Here is a 17,887-nt window from a genome sequence, read left to right on the forward strand (position 1 = left end):
CTCAGAAAATGATATCTTACATTTATGTGCTTAGTTCGCTCATGATGGACCCGATCCTTAGCTAAACAGATTGCATCGAGACTGTCACAATACACTGTAGCCTGATCATGCTGTAGACCCAAATCACTGACCAAACCTTTCAACCAGATTTCTTCTTTTGCAGCTTATATCAATGCCATGTACTTTGCTTCTATAGTAGACAAAGTCACATAGGTTGCAGAGTAGCTTTCCAAATGATAATTGAACCACCTAAAGTGAAAGTATAACCACTCATAGATCTTCTACCGTCAATATTTCCAGCATAATCAGAGTCTGAAAACCCTGTCACCAAACACTTTGTATCACATCCATAAATGAGGCCAATATCATACATATCTTTTAAGTACCGAAACAACCTCTTCATAGCTTGCCAATGCTCTTTGCTTGGATCACCCATATACATCAAGCTTCCTACTGCACTAGAATAGGGAAATCGAGACATGTATTCCTTCTTCTCAGCAGACTTAGTACATGTAACTGCTTAATTTGTAAGTGGATGGCTCATCAGAGCCAGGATCCACCTCTTCAGCAACATGTAGTGCATATGCCACCATATCTTCAAAATCATATTTCTTTGGAGGCACCTCATAATTAACTCTCCTCAATCAATCAAGAGCCAAACTGTGCTTTCACTACTAGTGATGATGAAACTGATAATTCCGATTCTGACTATGGTTGTTGAAATTCCTGTTATGGTTCACTTTCATCTTGAGTAACTCCCTGCTTCACCCTCCTCTCAACACCACCACTTTCTGAAATAATAGTAGACTTCACAATAGAGTTAAACATATAATTTTCATCATTGACTACATTTTTACTCAGTATAACCCTATTTTCAGATGGAGAACAGATTCTATAACCTTTAACCCCATCCCTAGAGCCTACAAATACTCCCTTTTTAGCTCGTGGCTCCAATTTACCACATTTACATGATAATAAACAGTACAATCAAAACTATTATATCGGAGTAATTAGCAGGCTTACATACCATCTCTCAATAGGAGTTGAGATGAATACCTGTGTGAGGTCCACGATAAATGAGATAACATGTTGTATTATATCGGAGTAATTAGCATGTCTCATTCATACGTTTTGCTATATCATTATGTTGTGGTGTATCCCTAACTCTGTGATGCCTAAAAATCCCTTCATTCTTGCAGAATTTATAAACTTGGACTAGCAAAATTCCTGGCCATTATCAGTTCACAGCCTCTTAATCTTCTTCCCTATTTGATTCTCCATTAGCACCTTCCACTGCTTGAAAATCTTAAAGACTTCACTTTCATGATTTATGACGAACACACAAGTCATTCTTGAGAAATCATCAATCATTGACCCAAAATATATGTGACCCTCTAAAGACTCCATCCGGGAAGAACCTCAACCATCAGAATGGATGTAATTAAGTGGGCCTTTTGTTTTGTGTATTCACTACACCATATCTGGCCAGTAGCAACACCAAAAAAATGTTAAAATGACCAAAAAGTATTACCTAAAGCAAAAAAATTGGCTATGATTACACTTTTTAAAAATTTATGGGTTTTGGATTTGCCCCTGTTACATAGGGGTATAAGGTAACACTTTTTGAAACTTTGGTCACACTGGTAGAAGTGTTACAATAGGCTCCCTATGTTTACACTTTCTGTTTCTATAGTAACACCAGGCACGTGTAACCACGGTTCTATTGCAACACCCATAGACCCTTATTAACACCAAAAAAATGTTATAATAAACTCTTTTGTAACATCATTTTTGCTATTGTAACACAACACTCTAAAACAGTTAAATTCTTTTGGTAACATCTTTATAGCTTATTGTAACACTTCCTTCATAAACACTCTTATATCTACTGTAACACTCTTGTATTTATTGTATCAAGTTTTCCTGTTTTTGCCAGCATAAAAATATCTATTGGTTAAACTTTTTAATTTTGAAATATAATAAAATCTAAATCTACTTGCAACAATAAGATTTGAATATAGACTTGAATATATATTAATTCAACTTGAGAACTGTAGGCAAAAGTACAAGTTTATCCAACATATACAAAGTTCTAAGAAAATCAAAATTAACAAACATTCAAATTCCCTCCAAAAGCCACCAAGCAGTATACAAGAACTGAAATTTCTTTACTTGCTTCACCAAACATGGCATTTTCTTTGATGTTGCTCCACGCCTGAATTTTCATCTTCTTTGTTCTCTTTAGTTGTAACTCTCACTACGCCATAAATGGCCTAATGTAATGCCTTTCTACTGTTACAATAGGACAGAAAAACATTAAAATAGACCTATTGTAACAGTAAGGGTCGTTGCACTTGTGAGCATTACCTCAGGTCCCCTATTGTAACACTTTGGCTATCTATTATAACAGAACTAGAAGTATTACAATAGGCCCCTAATGTAACACTGCATTGCCAATTGTAACGTTTTATAGATGTTATATTAGGTTGAAATTATTTTGCAAATGTGGGTTCTAATGTGGGTCCCACATGTGTGTCCGAGACTCAATGTGGGTGCCACTATATATATTGTAACATTAGTAATATATGTAATGCAATATTATATGTAAACAAATATTACACTAGAACAAGCAAATGTAAGAGTTAATTTTGACATTTTTGAAATATATGGTCTATTTTGAGAACAATCCATAATCAACAAAATATCAAAGTTGCATACATAAGTGTCTCAACTCTGCAAACCAAACTACTAGATAAAAATAAATTCTCCAAACTATCTCCATCGCCAACAAAATCTTTTAAAGTCGGATAAATCAAAATAGTTTTTAATTATAACTATAGTGGGGTTAAGGCTTAAGCCATACACAATCTGCTTGTTCAAGAAACCACTGTATCTGTTTTGCAGGGCTCGTGTGTTACAACTTGTTTATGTAGCTCCTTTTTTCATAAAAGTTTCATGAAAACCATATGGAACTCTGCTTGGTAGCGTAATCACTGCAACTGGCATCTCTGAAAATTTCTTTGCATCAATTATATAAACCTGAAATGCAAGATTTAAAATTAGCCTACAATGCCAGAATAGTAAATGGAAGAAATCTGATCATCACTTTGGATTTACCTGAGATACATTAGCATCTTTATTATGTACATATGTGACAAATTGACCAACTCCTGCTAGGTTCAACCAGTCTTTAAGACTGTTAAAGAGTGATGCATAATCAAAATTAGGTTTCAAGAAATAAATATAAAACCACACTATATATAATACAACTTCCTACTGTATATGCACATAGGCAAAAACAGTAGACAACTTCATAACAATTAACAATAGATAAAAAATCACATATAAGAGTAAACTAGCAGAAACCAAAAACATACAAGGAAATAATATTACCACCATGAAAACAGACTGATGACTCGATCGATGAATTTAACCAAGACAAGATCCAGATCTACTGGAATTGTTGGAGCTACTATGTTTTGCTAAATGAATGTTCAAGCAAGTAACATGCAGTTCTTGCTACTCAGTTTGACTCAGCTCTGAAGAGAATATAAAAGATGCACTTCCTGTGCCCAGGTCTCAACCAAGGGTGAGCAATCCAGAATATAAAAGTTACGGTTCAGTTTTATATCTCTCTTCTTTTCTTAGTTTACAACTAGAAATCCAGGTAAGGAGGGGCAATACTGAACTAAGAGTAAACTAAACGAGCTTAACAGATAATTGATATGACGAGCCTGGAAATGATACTTGTAAGCATCTTGCAAAAGCTTCACAACCTATTTGCACGACGGTCATATAACACGGTGGCTTCATGCTGCATATTGAACAAAAGAACATGTCTGTTGCATATTTATAACAAAAGTCTAAAATATTTTTAATTAGATTTATCTGATTTTATGAAACTTTTATATCCATTCAACACAACATGTCTGGTAAAATGTGTTGGATAGATCCTATATAATGAGTATTAGAAGACAATACTAAAGGTTGTATAGCTAAATCAAAGATAGTACTCCAAACAATAAATTAATTACAATGAGTATGCGCGAAGCTCTTGCAGTTATTTACATTAACCTGAGAAAGTAGAGACTTTGCAAGAAGGCAGCTGACAAACAAAAATCATGATCTTTAATATTGATATGTTCTAAAGGCAAAACCTACCAAAATTTGATCCATATAGTCAAGACGGTCATGGTGGACATGAAGAGTAAATGTCAGCAGAGAAGAGTATAATGTTATAACTCCATCAATAGGCATGTCACCTTGAGCTTCTATGACCTGCATTAATAGAGAAGCTCAGACAAGATATATGGCATACCTAAAATCAAAAAAATAATGTGAAACTGAAATTAGAGACCTTATCCAACTGTGTAAACTAAAAGTTGTACCAATTACCCAGTAAATTTTCCTTATTTCTCCTTTTCAAGAGAGGAAAATCTCATATGGCATTCAAAGTTTTAATGTTGTTACTTGTATGGCCAGTAAAAGATGTATATTGGTTTCAAGGATACCATAGACTTCTACCCCCCCCCCAACTTGCTGAATTTTTTTTACTGTAAGATGTACACATGAATTTACGGACAATTATTGAAAGGAATATGTCCTAAGTCCAATCATGTATTAGGATTTAGGAATAACTTTTATGTAATCTGTTTTGATTTCATTGATATTAATAAAGACTTGTTTTGTTACGGGCTTTATCTATTTAGGTGTTTAAATAAGATATACCATAGTTTAGAGTAAAGCTTTTTATGGATTATGATGAGATCATAATAGTGAGACCTAAAAAGATGATAACTCTAAACTTAAATAGTTCCTGGTCATAGGATTGCTAACTGGTAATTAATAATACGCAAAGATCGGTACATACTATGCTTGCTTCATTATGAAGGATGTCTGTTCTCATAGACATTTGTGTGGTGACACTATAGCTAGTATGTAGGTGCTTATTATAGAATAAGTTCACTGAACATGACTCGCACAGCTGAACAACTGATGGAGTTCACTCACGTGTCAGCGGTTGTTCACATAGTGATAGTTGTACAAGTATCCTTAGACTTGAGGTCACCATAGTAATCTTGTGTACACTGAACTATGCTTTGGTTTAGTTCTTAGTCTCCAGGGACAATTATTAGGGCTCTTCTGGGTATAGGAATTTGTACACGAAGATAGTGTATGATCAATAAAGGATCTACCCCTTCCAGTGAAGGAAGCGAATGTTCAAGGCTGATCCACTTATGCTAGTTCAGGAATCTCTGGCCAGAGTAAATGAAATTAGAAAGGAGTTTCTGATTTGCATAGAACTATGCATAGTAAATGGTAAGCAAAGTGATTGAATTAGATAGGCTTGACACGAGATCCATGCCTTGTATTTAATCGGGACATTGTAGGGTAGAAGGAGTTTATTGTACGGTAACTATTCACTGACAGGTTCTTGGTATTCTAAGCAGTGAATTCATATTATCTGGATAGTCGCGATATGTTGAGAAGCATCACTCACGATGTAGAATAAATGTGATTAATTAATTAATCATATTTAATAAATTAGAGAATTTATATAAATAATGATAAAATAGTTTTATTATTATTTATTTCTACTACCGGCTTAATATTGAACCTACAGGGTCACACCATAAAAAGAGAATGATTTAATGGTGGAGGAATTAATTAATAATGGCTAATAGTTATTTATTTGTGAAATAAATAATTAATTGGCAAATTTAATAATTGATTAAATGAGATTTAATTGATTATAAAATAATTAAGAAAAGTTCTTAATATTATTAATTAAAGGATTTAATTTTTGGAAATTAAATCAAGAGAGAGAATTATTTTTAAAGTGTTTAGAAAAAGGATTAATAATTAAAAGGTGTTTTAATTATTAATGAGAATAATAAATGGGATAATAATATTATTTATAGGAAAATTTCAGCTGAAAATTTTGCCTATAAATACACTATTATAGACCCTATTTTATTCTAACCCCATTGGAACCCGAAAACCCAAAAAGTTTGGAAAACCCAATTCTCTCCACCTCCTTCCTCCTCCTTAACATCGTTTTTTTGGTGGATACCGGTGAAGTGCTTCACACTTGAGTAGCAACTGCTAAGGATCTCTGATCGTTGTCTCCGAATTATTTTAAAAGGTTAGATTCGATCCCTCGAATTTTTTTTCACGATTTATATGCTTTTATTTGGATTTTGTATGTGTAAAAAGTGTTTTTCCACGCCCCACTGCGTTTAAAAATCCAACAATGGTATCAGAGCATAGGTTGTATGCATATAGATCTGTGGTAAAAATTTCAGAATTTTATGTGCTTGTATGAATTAATTATGATTTTTACAAGTTATATCATGGATTAATTTTTTCTGATGAGAAATCGTTTCTCAGAATAATTTTGAATGTTGATCTGGGTTCTACAAGTGTTGTAGATCGTCTGGGTATTTTTTTCATAATTTTATGATATATAGATTTTTTATTATGAATTTTTGAAGTTCTTGTAATTAAATTCGTAATAAAATATAGATATAAATATATATATAATATGTTGTATATATATATTATATCTGTACTCCATCTGCTGTATTCTGTGTTGTTGTCTGTCTACTGCTGCACGGAAGAAGTAACAGAACTGTCAGGCACGTTTTCCAAGGAAGAAAAGAGCGGCTGCAGAAAATTAAAAAAAAAATAGGGGTGTAACGCATTCCGGGAATGTGTTACACACCTGTGGCGCATTTACGGAATTCGTTACACCCTTTAATGGCTGAAAAGGGGTGTAACGCATCACCGGAATGCGTTACAGACCCTGTAACGCGTTCCTGTAGTGCGTTACAGCCCTTCTGTTGATTTTAAAATTGATTTTCTGGGAGTTTCGTAACTCCGTTTTAGGCGTGCAATATACCGTTGGATTCGTTTTTTCGAGACGGATCTAATGGAGTGATCAATTGTAGTTTATATAAAAGTTTTGAACTGTTTATATTTCCATGAAGTGTTTTAAAGCTGTTTTTGATTGTTTTAATTGATTTTAAATGCTTCATGTGATACATAGAGATGTATAATGGTTAGACTAATGTGCTAGATGATGTAACATGCCTACCTTGATGTTTATTCATGTTGATATATGTGATATATGCTTAGTTTATCATGCGATGATAGATTTAGGTGAACTTAAATAAACATAAGGCGTTTGTTAGACAACCTAGTATAGTGAAATTGTTTCATAACCTTAAGAATAATATTATGAATACAATCATGAGATTCTTGTGTTTGTGAAACACGTAATTGAATATGAATTTTCGATATGAGAGAAATGATGATTCTGTCAACAACAGATTTCTATCTGTAAGAAAGGGTTATTAAGTGACGCCTCTTGACAATGCTCCACCCGATCTGGGAATCGTCTGATTATTGATTATTGATTTGAAATATTTAATTTAAAAGGAAGAATCTCTTTATAATATGATTATGATTGTAACGTAATATAATCCCTCTAAAATTAAATAATATCAAGTAGTAATTGGCCAATGACACAACGGGCTTGTGTCGGTCATAGCCTTCCAACATGATAGAAAGTAGTTCTTATTTTTGAATCATTCTCGTTTCGTGCCACAGCCGAGGGCTTTGATTTCGAAATAAGAAATACTTGTCTATTACATAGAGATGTGTACATTGAATAAGAATCTAAAGGTCGTTACGTGCCACAGTCGTGGGCCTTTGGGTACTGATTCAATTGTACGGAATATTGGGTTAGACTTGACTTAGAATATTGAGTTTGTCGTGCCACAGCCGTGACTCAATTATTCAAGAGGCTAAAGTTTGATTAGGGAATAACATAAGATGTAATTGATAAGAGTTGTCTGCCTATTGAACATTACATGGCGTTTCATGCCACAGCCGGGGTTGTGTAATGGAATGTAGGATCCCTATTCCCACTAGCATTATGAATGCTTAATTTTTCACATAGGGGGTTAAATAAATTAGATAAACTAGTGGGAGCTACTTATGAATAAAGACCCGATTCATATAGTGTTTTGAAATGAAATTGAATATTTGCTAAGTGTTGTTATGTGTTTATCATTTACAGATTTACTTTGTACGTTATGTCTTCTGCACTATCACTCAGGAGCATACTAGATGCTTACAAAATGACTGGTCCTAACTATGCTGACTGGCTTCGAAACTTGAGAATTGTTCTCAGGATTGAGAAGCTGGAATACGTAATTGACTCACCTAAGCCTACTGAACCTGCTAGTGATGCACATAATGATGAACATGTTGTGTATCGTAGGTGGATAGATGATGCAAATGTTGCTCAATGCATCATGCTAGCTTCCATGAACATTGAGCTACAGAAGCAACATGAGCATATGGATGCTCACACTATCCTCATGCATCTACAAGAGTTGTATGATGTGGCGGGGAGGACAGCTCGATATGAGATATCGAAGGAGCTGTTCGGTTGTAGGATGTCTGAGGGATCATTTGTGAATGACCATGTACTTAAGATGATCAATTTGATTGAACATCTTGGACAACTTGGTTTTGCCATGGATGGGGAGTTGAGCCAAGACTTGGTCTTGCAATCGCTTCCGAGTTCATTCTCGCAGTTTGTTGTGAACTTTCACATGAATAAGTTGGATGTCAGCCTGCCTGAACTCCACAACATGTTGAAGACTGCGGAATCGAATTTTCCCCCTAAGAAGAGTTTTGTTCTTCTAATTGGTGAAGGTTCCAATCCTAAGAAAAGGAAGAGGAACCCTTCCAAGAAGAAGAAAGTAGGTGAAAAAATGTCGGTTCCACCAAAAGCTGAAGACCCCAAGAGCAAAGTTGTTTGCTTTCACTGTAACAAGGTGGGGCACTGGAAGAGGAACTGCAAGGTTTACCTTGCAGAATGGAAGAAGAAGGGTAGTGAGACTACCGCGTCTGATTCAGGTATGTTCATGATAGAAGTGAATATGTCATTTCTACTTGGGTATTAGATACCGCCTGTGGTTCTCATATCTGCAATTTATTGCAGGGACCAAGGAGAAGTAGGACTCTTGAGGAAGAGGAGGTGATTCTACTGATGGAAATGGAGCAAGAGTTGCTGCTGTAGATGTAGAATCATTTCATTTACATAGGCCTACGGGCAAGACTATTGTTTGAAATAATTGTTATTTTGTTCCCTCGATTGTGAGGAATATTATTCCCATATTAGACTTGGCTGGATTTTCATTTATTATTGAGAATAATGAATGTTCTATTCTTAGAGATAATATTCTTTATGGATGTGGTGCTTTAAATAATGGTCTGTATGTATGTGACATAATTTATTTCAGATTAAACAAACTAATAAAAGAAAATGGATGATGAAAATCTCACTTTATAGTGGCATTGCAGTCTCCATTTAGTAGACATGGAGAGAGGACTGCAAATTTGCTAGGAATGGTACACACAGATGTAAGTGGACCAATGTCTACGCAAGCCATGGGTGGATTTCATACTTCATTACTTTCATGGATAATAGATCTAGATTCAGATATGTGTTTGATGAAACACAAGTCTGAGGCCTTTGAAAAGTTCAAAGAATATAAGTATGAAGTGGAGAAACAAACCAAACATAGTATTATAATTCTTCGATTAGATCGAGGTGGTGAATACTTGAATGGAGTGTTTCTAGATTATCTCAAAGTAAATTGTATAGTCTCTCAGTGGACGCCTCCAGATTGGTATCTGAAAGGAGAAATCGAACTTTGTTAGACATAGTTCGGTCCATGATGAGCTATGCAAATCTTCCAGTATTCCTATGGGGTTATGCATTGGAAACCTCAGCATATTTACTGAATAAGGTGCTTTCCAAATCTGTTCCTCAAACTCCGTATGAGATATGGAAAGAAAGGAAACCGAGTCTTAAACACGTTAAGATTTGGGGATGTCCAGCTTATGTCAAGAAAGTTGACCCAGATAAGCTGGAATATCGATCCGTAAAATGTAGTTTTGTGGGATATCCTAAAGAGACTATAGGGTATTACTTTTACACCGATCATCGGGTGTTTGTCTCCAGACATGTTACCTTCTTGGAAAAGGAGTTTATCCTTGAAGGAAACAGTGGGAGTAAAATTGAACTTGATGAAGTTCAAGAAGCACAAACTACTACAGATCGAGTGGAAACACCTGTTCTGACTGAACAACCTTTTGTGGAACAGCCCATTCATAGGTTAGGGAGAGTGTCTCGCCAACCTGAGAGGTATTATGGCCTTGTCATTGAGAATGACAATGAGTTGTCGATCATTGATAATGACGACCCTGTGACCTATAATGAGGCTATAAGTAGTGTTGACTCAGAGAAATGGCATAGTGCCATGAAATCCAGAATGGAATCTATGTATACGGTATACAAAAGATAGATTATAGCAGATGGCCAGGTGGAGACCTTTAAGGCCAGGCTTTTGGAAAAAGGATTCAAACAAAGGCAATGGATTGACTTTGATGAAACTTTTTACCTGTAGCCCTGTTAAAATTAGTTCGGATTTTGCTTGTGATTGCTGCTTACTACGACTATGAGATCTGGCAATTAGCCAGGTGGTTTTATTTCCAAGAGAAATGAAAACCTAGTGTGTAAGCTGCTGCGAACCATATGTGGTTTAAAGCAAGCTTCTCGAAAGATGGAACATTCGTTTTGATGAGACAATCAAAGAGTTTGATTTTATCAAAAACGAAGATGAACCATGCGTCTAAAAAGGGTTAGTGGGAGCGCGATAACATTTCTTATATTGTATTGAAATAGAGTTGACACACATAACAACATAGCAGACCCACTCACAAAGCTACTTTTTGAAAGTCACTTTGATCGTCATAAAAATGAGATGGGTATTAGATACCAGAGTGATTGGCTTTAGTACAAGTGGGAGATTGAAAGGAATATGTCCTAAGTCCAATCATGTATTAGGATTTAGGAATAACTTTTATGTAATCTGTTTTGATTTCATTGATATTAATAAAGACTTGTTTTGTTACGGGCTTTATCTATTTAAGTGTTTAAATAAGATATACCATAGTTTAGAGTAAAGCTTTTTATGGATTATGATGAGATCATAATAGTGAGACCTAAAAAGATGATAACTCTAAACTTAAATAGTTCCTGGTCATAGGATTACTAACTGGTAATTAATAATCCGCAAAGATCGGTACATACTATGATTGCCTCATTATGAAGGATGTCTGTTCTCATAGACATTTGTGTGGTAACACTATAGCTAGTATGTAGATGCTTATTATAGAATAAGTTCACTGAACATGACTCGCACAGCTGAACAACTGATGGAGTTCACTCACGTGTCAGCGGTTGTTCACATAGTGATAGTTGTACAAGTATCCTTAGAATTGAGGTCATCATAGTAATCTTGTGTACACTGAACTATGCTTTGGTTTAGTTCTTAGTCTCCAGGGACAATTATTAGGGCTCTTCTGGGTATAGGAATTTGTACACGAAGATAGTGTATGATCAATAAAGGATCTACCCATTCCAGTGAAGGAAGCGAATGTTCAAGGCTGATCCACTTATGCTAGTTCAGGAATCTCTGGCCAGAGTAAATGAAATTAGAAAGGAGTTTCTGATTTGCATAGAACTATGCATAGTAAATGGTAAGCAAAGTGATTGAATTAGATAGGCTTGACACGAGATCCATGCCTTGTATTTAATCGGGATATTGTAGGGTAGAAGGAGTTTATTGTACGGTAACTATTCACTGACAGGTTCTTGGTATTCTAAGCAGTGAATTCATATTATCCGGATAGTCGCGATATGTTGAGAAGCATCACTCACGATGTAGAATAAATGTGATTAATTAATTAATCATATTTAATAAATTAGAGAATTTATATAAATAATGATAAAATAGTTTTATTATTATTTATTTCTACTACCGGCTTAATATTGAACCTACAGGGTCACACCATAAAAAGAGAATGATTTAATGGTGGAGGAATTAATTAATAATGGCTAATAATTATTTATTTGTGAAATAAATAATTAATTGGAAAATTTAATAATTGATTAAATGAGATTTAATTGATTATAAAATAATTAAGAAAAGTTCTTAATATTATTAATTAAAGGATTTAATTTTTGGAAATTAAATCAAGAGAGAAAATTATTTCTAAAGTGTTTAGAAAAAGGATTAATAATTAAAAGGTGTTTTAATTATTAATGAGAATAATAAATGGGATAATAATAATATTATTTATGGGAAAATTTCAGCTGAAAATTTTGCCTATAAATACACTATTATAGACCCTATTTTATTCTAACCCCATTGGAACCCGAAAACCCAAAAAGTTTGGAAAACCCAATTCTCTCCACCTCCTTCCTCCTCCTTAACATCGTTTTCTTGGTGGATACCGGTGGAGTGCTTCACACTTGAGGAGCAACTGCTAAGGATCTCTGATCGTTGTCTCCGAATTATTTTAAAAGGTTAGATTCGATCCCTCGAATTTTTTTTCACGATTTATATGTTTTTATTTGGATTTTGTATGTGTAAAAAGTGTTTTTCCACGCCCCGTTGCGTTTAAAAATCCAACAGTTATTCAGTCATGGATATAAATTGTTCTAAAATATTCATCCTCTGCTTTAGGGACATTATTGGAGGCAGAGGGAATGGTTTTCAGGACAACCAAGTAATATTCTAAAAACAATAGTTACACAAGGGTAAGGCTCATCAGTCACAGTCCTGCAATGCACCCTGAAGCAACCATTGGTGCCTTCACATGACACCTTACATCTTCACACACTTCGAGGTGGAAAGGCAACCCTATCATGATGCCCTGTGTCCATCTTTCTCACCAACCTGTACATTTCCTCCCTCTATATATACACAATCATTCCCTCATATCATCCTACCACATTCATATCTTATACACTTGCCTATAAACGCTTCTAACTCATGGATCAAAGAAAGCCAATGAGCCAAGTTCACCATGGAGGATCACCTCAGAATTTACATCAAACTGTCAGGTTCTTGGCAGCTGTATCATTTGGAGCTACATTAGTAGCCTTGGCCAGCTTAACCTTAACCGGGACAGTGCTAGACCTTGTCATTCCCACCCCTGTTCTAGTTTTGTTTAGCCCTATCTTGGTCACAACTGAAATTACGGTATTCTTGGTGACTGCTGGTTTCTTGTTTTCTGTGAAGTCAAAAATGTAACATCATTTCTAGATACCACAAAGTTTCTAATGCACAGAATCTTAAACTACTGAAATTACCTTTCCTATGGCGTTGCTCAGTTTTGCAAAAGCTTCCACTTGGAAGAACTTAGGTAAAACCTACTGAACAAATCATTAGGCTCTGAAATACATACGTAGTTCCTGAATTCCAAGTCAAAAGCACAAGTTACTCACCTCTGAACTTGAAGCGGCATAATTTGAAAGCCTCTCCATTAATCGAGAAAGAATAATTTTGATATCAACGGATGGCTGAAACAAACCAGCCATGCACAAAAATTAGATGGTTCAATAAAGAATTCTTTACAGCCATATATAAGGGTGGAGCTCTGGCAGATAATCAACTAGAGCTCCACCCTTCTCACCGCCAAATTCTCCAGGTGGTCCACTTGAGCCAGCACGATACCCATCCCTGTCACAAAACCTAGGTCGATCCCCCTCAAATCTCGAAGGACCACTACAAAAATCCATCCAACTAATCCAAACCACATTAATCAGGACATAATCCGACATAAAAAAACCAGATTACATAAACTACATTATCCAGTGTTAAAAAATATACAAAAATTAGCAACAAATTTCAATTACTTTCTATTAATCCAAACACACTAAACCTAATTCAATAATTTCAAAACAATCGGACAAAAAAGGCAAACCTGAGATTTCCAATTAGCTTCTGCATCTCTCTTCTGCTCACTTAAAGTCGAATCATCCTACAACGATAATAGATAACAAAATCACAATTTAATTAATAAAATAGAACACAATAACAATATAGATAGCATATGGATTAATTGAAAAGAGTACCCGATAGCATAGTGGAATTGTCGATAAAATCAACGGCCCATCTTAGTACTACTCATCTACATTTCTCTGTATATTATGATAATATGTAATTTAGAGAGAGAGAAATGGGGCGAGAGAATATCACAGTAAAAATTGGGGAAATAAAGATAGAGAAAGGCGGATGTCAATCGATTGTGTTTTTGTTTTGGGGGGGAAAATACCGCCTTATTTTTCACCTCGTAGAACGTGTATAATTTTTAACTTTTTTATTTTAGTTTTTCATATTAATCATTAAAAAATATTTTTATTATATATAAAATTAAAGTAATATCTTATGTATTTGTATTTAAAAAAACTTATTTTTTTATATTATATGTGATATTTATAATCATGAATAATACATAATATAATTTTAAATCTAATTTTATGATGATATTTTCATTTTAATATTTTTAAAAATTAAAAAAGTAACTAATGTAACACCAACTGATGGTGTTACTGTTAGGCAACACCAGCATTTTTGTGTAACACTAGTTTTATAGTTGTTGTATCACTAATTCAGAGGTGTTACAATAGAACAAAAATTTCTAAACTAATGTAACGCTTCTTCTAATACTTGCATTATAGTAGCCCACTTATGGCGTAGTGTCTTTGAAGCTACAAAAAACATGTATAGGCTCTAATTAAATTTACAAAACCAATTATACACAAAATTGTATATAATTGACACAAAGTTATTTAAAATCGCCACTTAATACCGTCATAAAGAACATGTTCAGGTTCTTCCTTTATTTCTGCCACTTAATTGCAGAAGAACCTTGCCTTTGTTTTGGGGTACCACAAGTATATACAAAAGAACAGTTTTGCTTCACCTTTATCTGTTATGCACACTACGTAAAAGAGAACAAGCCTGTATGGTAAAGTATAGATCCTGATCACTTCAGTTTAAACGCTCTATGAAGTTATCTCATTCATCTAACAGAAGTACCACGATAATTTGAAAAATCAACAAGCTTGTAGAGAAACGGTATTATATAGTTAGGTTGTCCGATTAATAAATATAGAAACCTTGGAAATTTTTAAGCAAGTAATAATTACTAAAACACCATATTCGTTTTCCATCTCAAGGTCATCTTTTAATACATAGTCTCCCCACTGTAGTAAGGAGTGATAACACTGCAAATGGAAAACTAATGATCCCGGTCTCTTTATTGTACATTCAATATACTTGGACAGTTAGTAGTGTTGGCATATCTTGCGATTGAACAACTTATATTCATCAGACAATATTTATATGATAGTTTAATTAATGAAATATATGAAGGCTGTTTAATATTTCAATTTCAGTAGTAATCTAAGGATTTTCAGCCATAGAAAGAATAACAAAATGATGGATTAATTGGCTTAACAAGGAGAAACGTATAGCACACATCAGCCACAACTGGCTTACCATGAAAAAAAAGTATCCCCTACCCTCTCCATGACTATCAACATGGCAACTAAGATCCTGAATCAAAAGAAGAAAAATTGATCAAACACTCCTTTAACATAGAAAGTTCTAAAATTCCAATTAATTTATCTCTTCTAGTTGGCGTAAAAAAATTGGAATTACCAGTACTAACACCAAAATCGAAGTTGTTCTACATCAGGCTTATTTTGTTCTTCTGTTTTATAACACTTGTAAGCAGGATACGCATAATCAAGGACCATCATGCAGAATAAGAAAAGATCAGATTATCCAATAAACCCCAGGAGATCAACCAGTTAAGAGAATGGAGGTTCCGTCAACATACACAAGTCCTCTTATTTTGTAAGTAATGCAAAAAACTCCGCTACTGCTAAAACCACTACAAATGACCAAAACTAACATCCCTTGAGGTTAACGTAAAACAGATTAGCTCAAATTAACAAATACAATTCCTCCGTCTCCAAATAAAGATGCACAATCAAAATAGCACCTATTAGTTAATGCCGTAATCAAAATTCAAAAATTCATCTTAACTACATTCTTCCAAAGTCACATTCTGCTTAAGCAGCAACATAAATCGATAATAATAACTCAAAAATCACTACAATCACTGCTCAGCTGGTTCCCTGTTAGGTAAGAGTTGTAACCTGTATATTTGAAATAATGTTGCAATGGGGCAGTCATGTCATGGTGTACCTGAAACCAATCAACCTGTTAAAAGGAAGGCAGTGTATTGTTTTAAAGGTATACCGAGTTAAAATGCTTTAATCCATAATAATGAAGCTATAGTTAAATAGATGTAAAATATACTGATAAATGTAAACCAAGCAGAGCATTGAAATTAATTGAAACATACTCTGTGTTTGTAATGAGAGTTTAAAGCATATACCATAATTTACATTAAGTCTATAAATTCTAAGTTATATACTTTAATCGAAATGCAACTTCTGCATTGGATGTGGGTTGACATGTGAAAATACCAGCCCCAAATATACGACAAGTGCAAAAGAATATTTCGATAAACCTATTAAGTGCTCCAATACCGACAAATATTAATAATAACAATACCTGGAGTTTGTCCATTAAATATTCACGCCATTGAGGACTAATCAAGCATAATTCACATTTAAAATTTAAAAAACACACAAAGGACATGCAAAAATCATACTAACAATACCTGCTTGCAAGAAATAAATTTATATGTAGTGCATCGTATCCCAATTATAGTGAGTTCAGAATTCAGTGTTCCCAAGGATTAAAAGAAATGTTCATTATAATTTTTATAATTTCTAACTTTTTTAGTTGTCCTTATTTACAACAAACTAAATATTCACACACATGATCTCTCATTACCAATTACCAATTAGAGGAATACAGGACATGTACTAAACATCGGCAATGCAAGTTAGCAAATTAATCATCTAAGCTAGTCATTCATGTGTAAACAAAATCAATAAAAATGTACATAGCTACAAACAGCGAGAAGAAGTGTAGAACCTGTAAATTTATCTGGGGATTAAGGTCATCCTGGAAGAGAAAAAAGTAGAAATCGTCTAACGTTACATTATTTCGAGTGTACTTATTCAAGTCATGTCTCCTAGCTAGAACCTGGTGCAATAAAGATGTAAGTTTATGTGTACTAAATACAATAAAATGCACTCAAGGCTAAAAATACACAAGGAAAATATAATATATAATCCAGATTATTAATTTATAAAATGATGAAAAACATGATTGCTTCTGCTACCGCGTACACACACATATATTTATCAAATTATAAATTAAAAAGAAAATATAACATATAATTCTACACAAAAAAACAAAAACACTCAAGTGTATAGTGTGTCTAAATTAATTTATTAGGTAAAAGTTTGTGTCTTAAATCGTAAAGAAACAAATTCGGTAAGAAGAATTGTGGGAAGTACAGTCGACTTACCATGAAGCCGATGAAGTCGACTTACAAAAAGAAGAAACCAAATTGTTGAAAGCTCCAATTGCTCAAAAGCTAATAAATTTGATTGTTGAAAACCCCAATTGAGATTAACCAACCTAAATTCACCTAATCGTTGATATCTCGTTCAGATGTAATTGCAGTGAAGACTCTTTGAAGACCCTACTTAATTAAACCGAATAGAATTATCGTTGATGATTGAGAGAGCTCTGATTCAAGTACTAAAACCCTAATCTCCAAGCTCTGAGACCGACTGAAAACCCTAATTACTAGAACCCTAATCTCCGAGCTCTGACACCGACTGGGAACCCATCTTGAGTGTTTGAGTGTACGAGAGTGTTTATCTGTGAGTGCATATTATCAAGAGTGTATAAGGAAGCGAGTCAAATTTATTATTTTTATTTTAGTAAAAATGAGCGGGTCAAATTTTCTCATTTGGGTCGCCCAAAATTTGGTGAAAATTTGGCAAGATTTGGCCCCTGGT

The 17,887-nt window shown here is 34.2% G+C and overlaps 2 protein-coding genes across 11 annotated transcripts; both read right to left on the reverse strand.

Moving 5' to 3' along the window:
• Positions 1 to 205: 205 nt before the first annotated feature.
• On the reverse strand, positions 206 to 481 carry LOC141695279 (secreted RxLR effector protein 161-like). The gene has a single exon (XM_074499538.1). It carries the CDS (start codon positions 479 to 481, stop codon positions 206 to 208), a length of 276 nt encoding a protein of 91 aa, XP_074355639.1.
• Positions 482 to 2,703: 2,222 nt separating this feature from the next.
• Positions 2,704 to 17,740, reverse strand: LOC141698213 (vacuolar protein sorting-associated protein 35A-like). 10 transcript variants are annotated; one of them, XR_012564994.1, is made up of 12 exons: positions 17,389 to 17,740; positions 16,950 to 17,060; positions 16,100 to 16,148; positions 15,435 to 15,491; positions 14,006 to 14,071; positions 13,855 to 13,911; positions 13,376 to 13,450; positions 13,241 to 13,300; positions 12,967 to 13,161; positions 4,162 to 4,278; positions 3,118 to 3,196; positions 2,704 to 3,039 (listed from the first exon to the last, which is right to left on the reverse strand). XR_012564994.1 is itself a non-coding variant. In XM_074502869.1 (10 exons), exons 4-9 carry the CDS (start codon positions 15,435 to 15,437, stop codon positions 3,191 to 3,193), a joined length of 318 nt encoding a protein of 105 aa, XP_074358970.1. In that variant the 5' UTR covers positions 15,438 to 15,491; positions 16,100 to 16,148; positions 16,950 to 17,060; positions 17,389 to 17,740; the 3' UTR covers positions 2,704 to 3,039; positions 3,118 to 3,190. The 10 variants fall into 10 exon arrangements, 2 of the variants coding, with proteins under 2 accessions (XP_074358970.1, XP_074358971.1); XR_012564995.1 differs by having other exon boundaries at positions 13,241 to 13,303; XR_012564993.1 differs by having other exon boundaries at positions 13,376 to 13,673.
• Between the last annotated feature and the right edge of the window lie 147 nt (positions 17,741 to 17,887).

The sequence above is a fragment of the Apium graveolens genome, chromosome 11, assembly GCF_009905375.1.
Source record: "Apium graveolens cultivar Ventura chromosome 11, ASM990537v1, whole genome shotgun sequence".
In the NCBI taxonomy this organism is placed as follows: Eukaryota; Viridiplantae; Streptophyta; class Magnoliopsida; order Apiales; family Apiaceae; genus Apium; species Apium graveolens.

What these genes read in the sequence shown, in the direction of transcription:
- LOC141695279 (XM_074499538.1), bottom strand. Translation starts at nt 481, where the DNA reads ATGTCTCGATTTCCCTATTCTAGTGCAGTAGGAAGCTTGATGTATATG.
- LOC141698213 (XM_074502869.1), bottom strand. An exon ending in AAGCTAATTGGAAATCTCAG is followed by an intron (nt 13,451 to 13,854) that starts GTTTGCCTTTTT and finishes GGTTTGTTTCAG; the next exon opens with CCATCCGTTGATATCAAAAT. An exon ending in TGAGCAACGCCATAGGAAAG is followed by an intron (nt 4,279 to 13,240) that starts GTAATTTCAGTA and finishes CTATTAATGCAG; the next exon opens with GTCATAGAAGCTCAAGGTGA.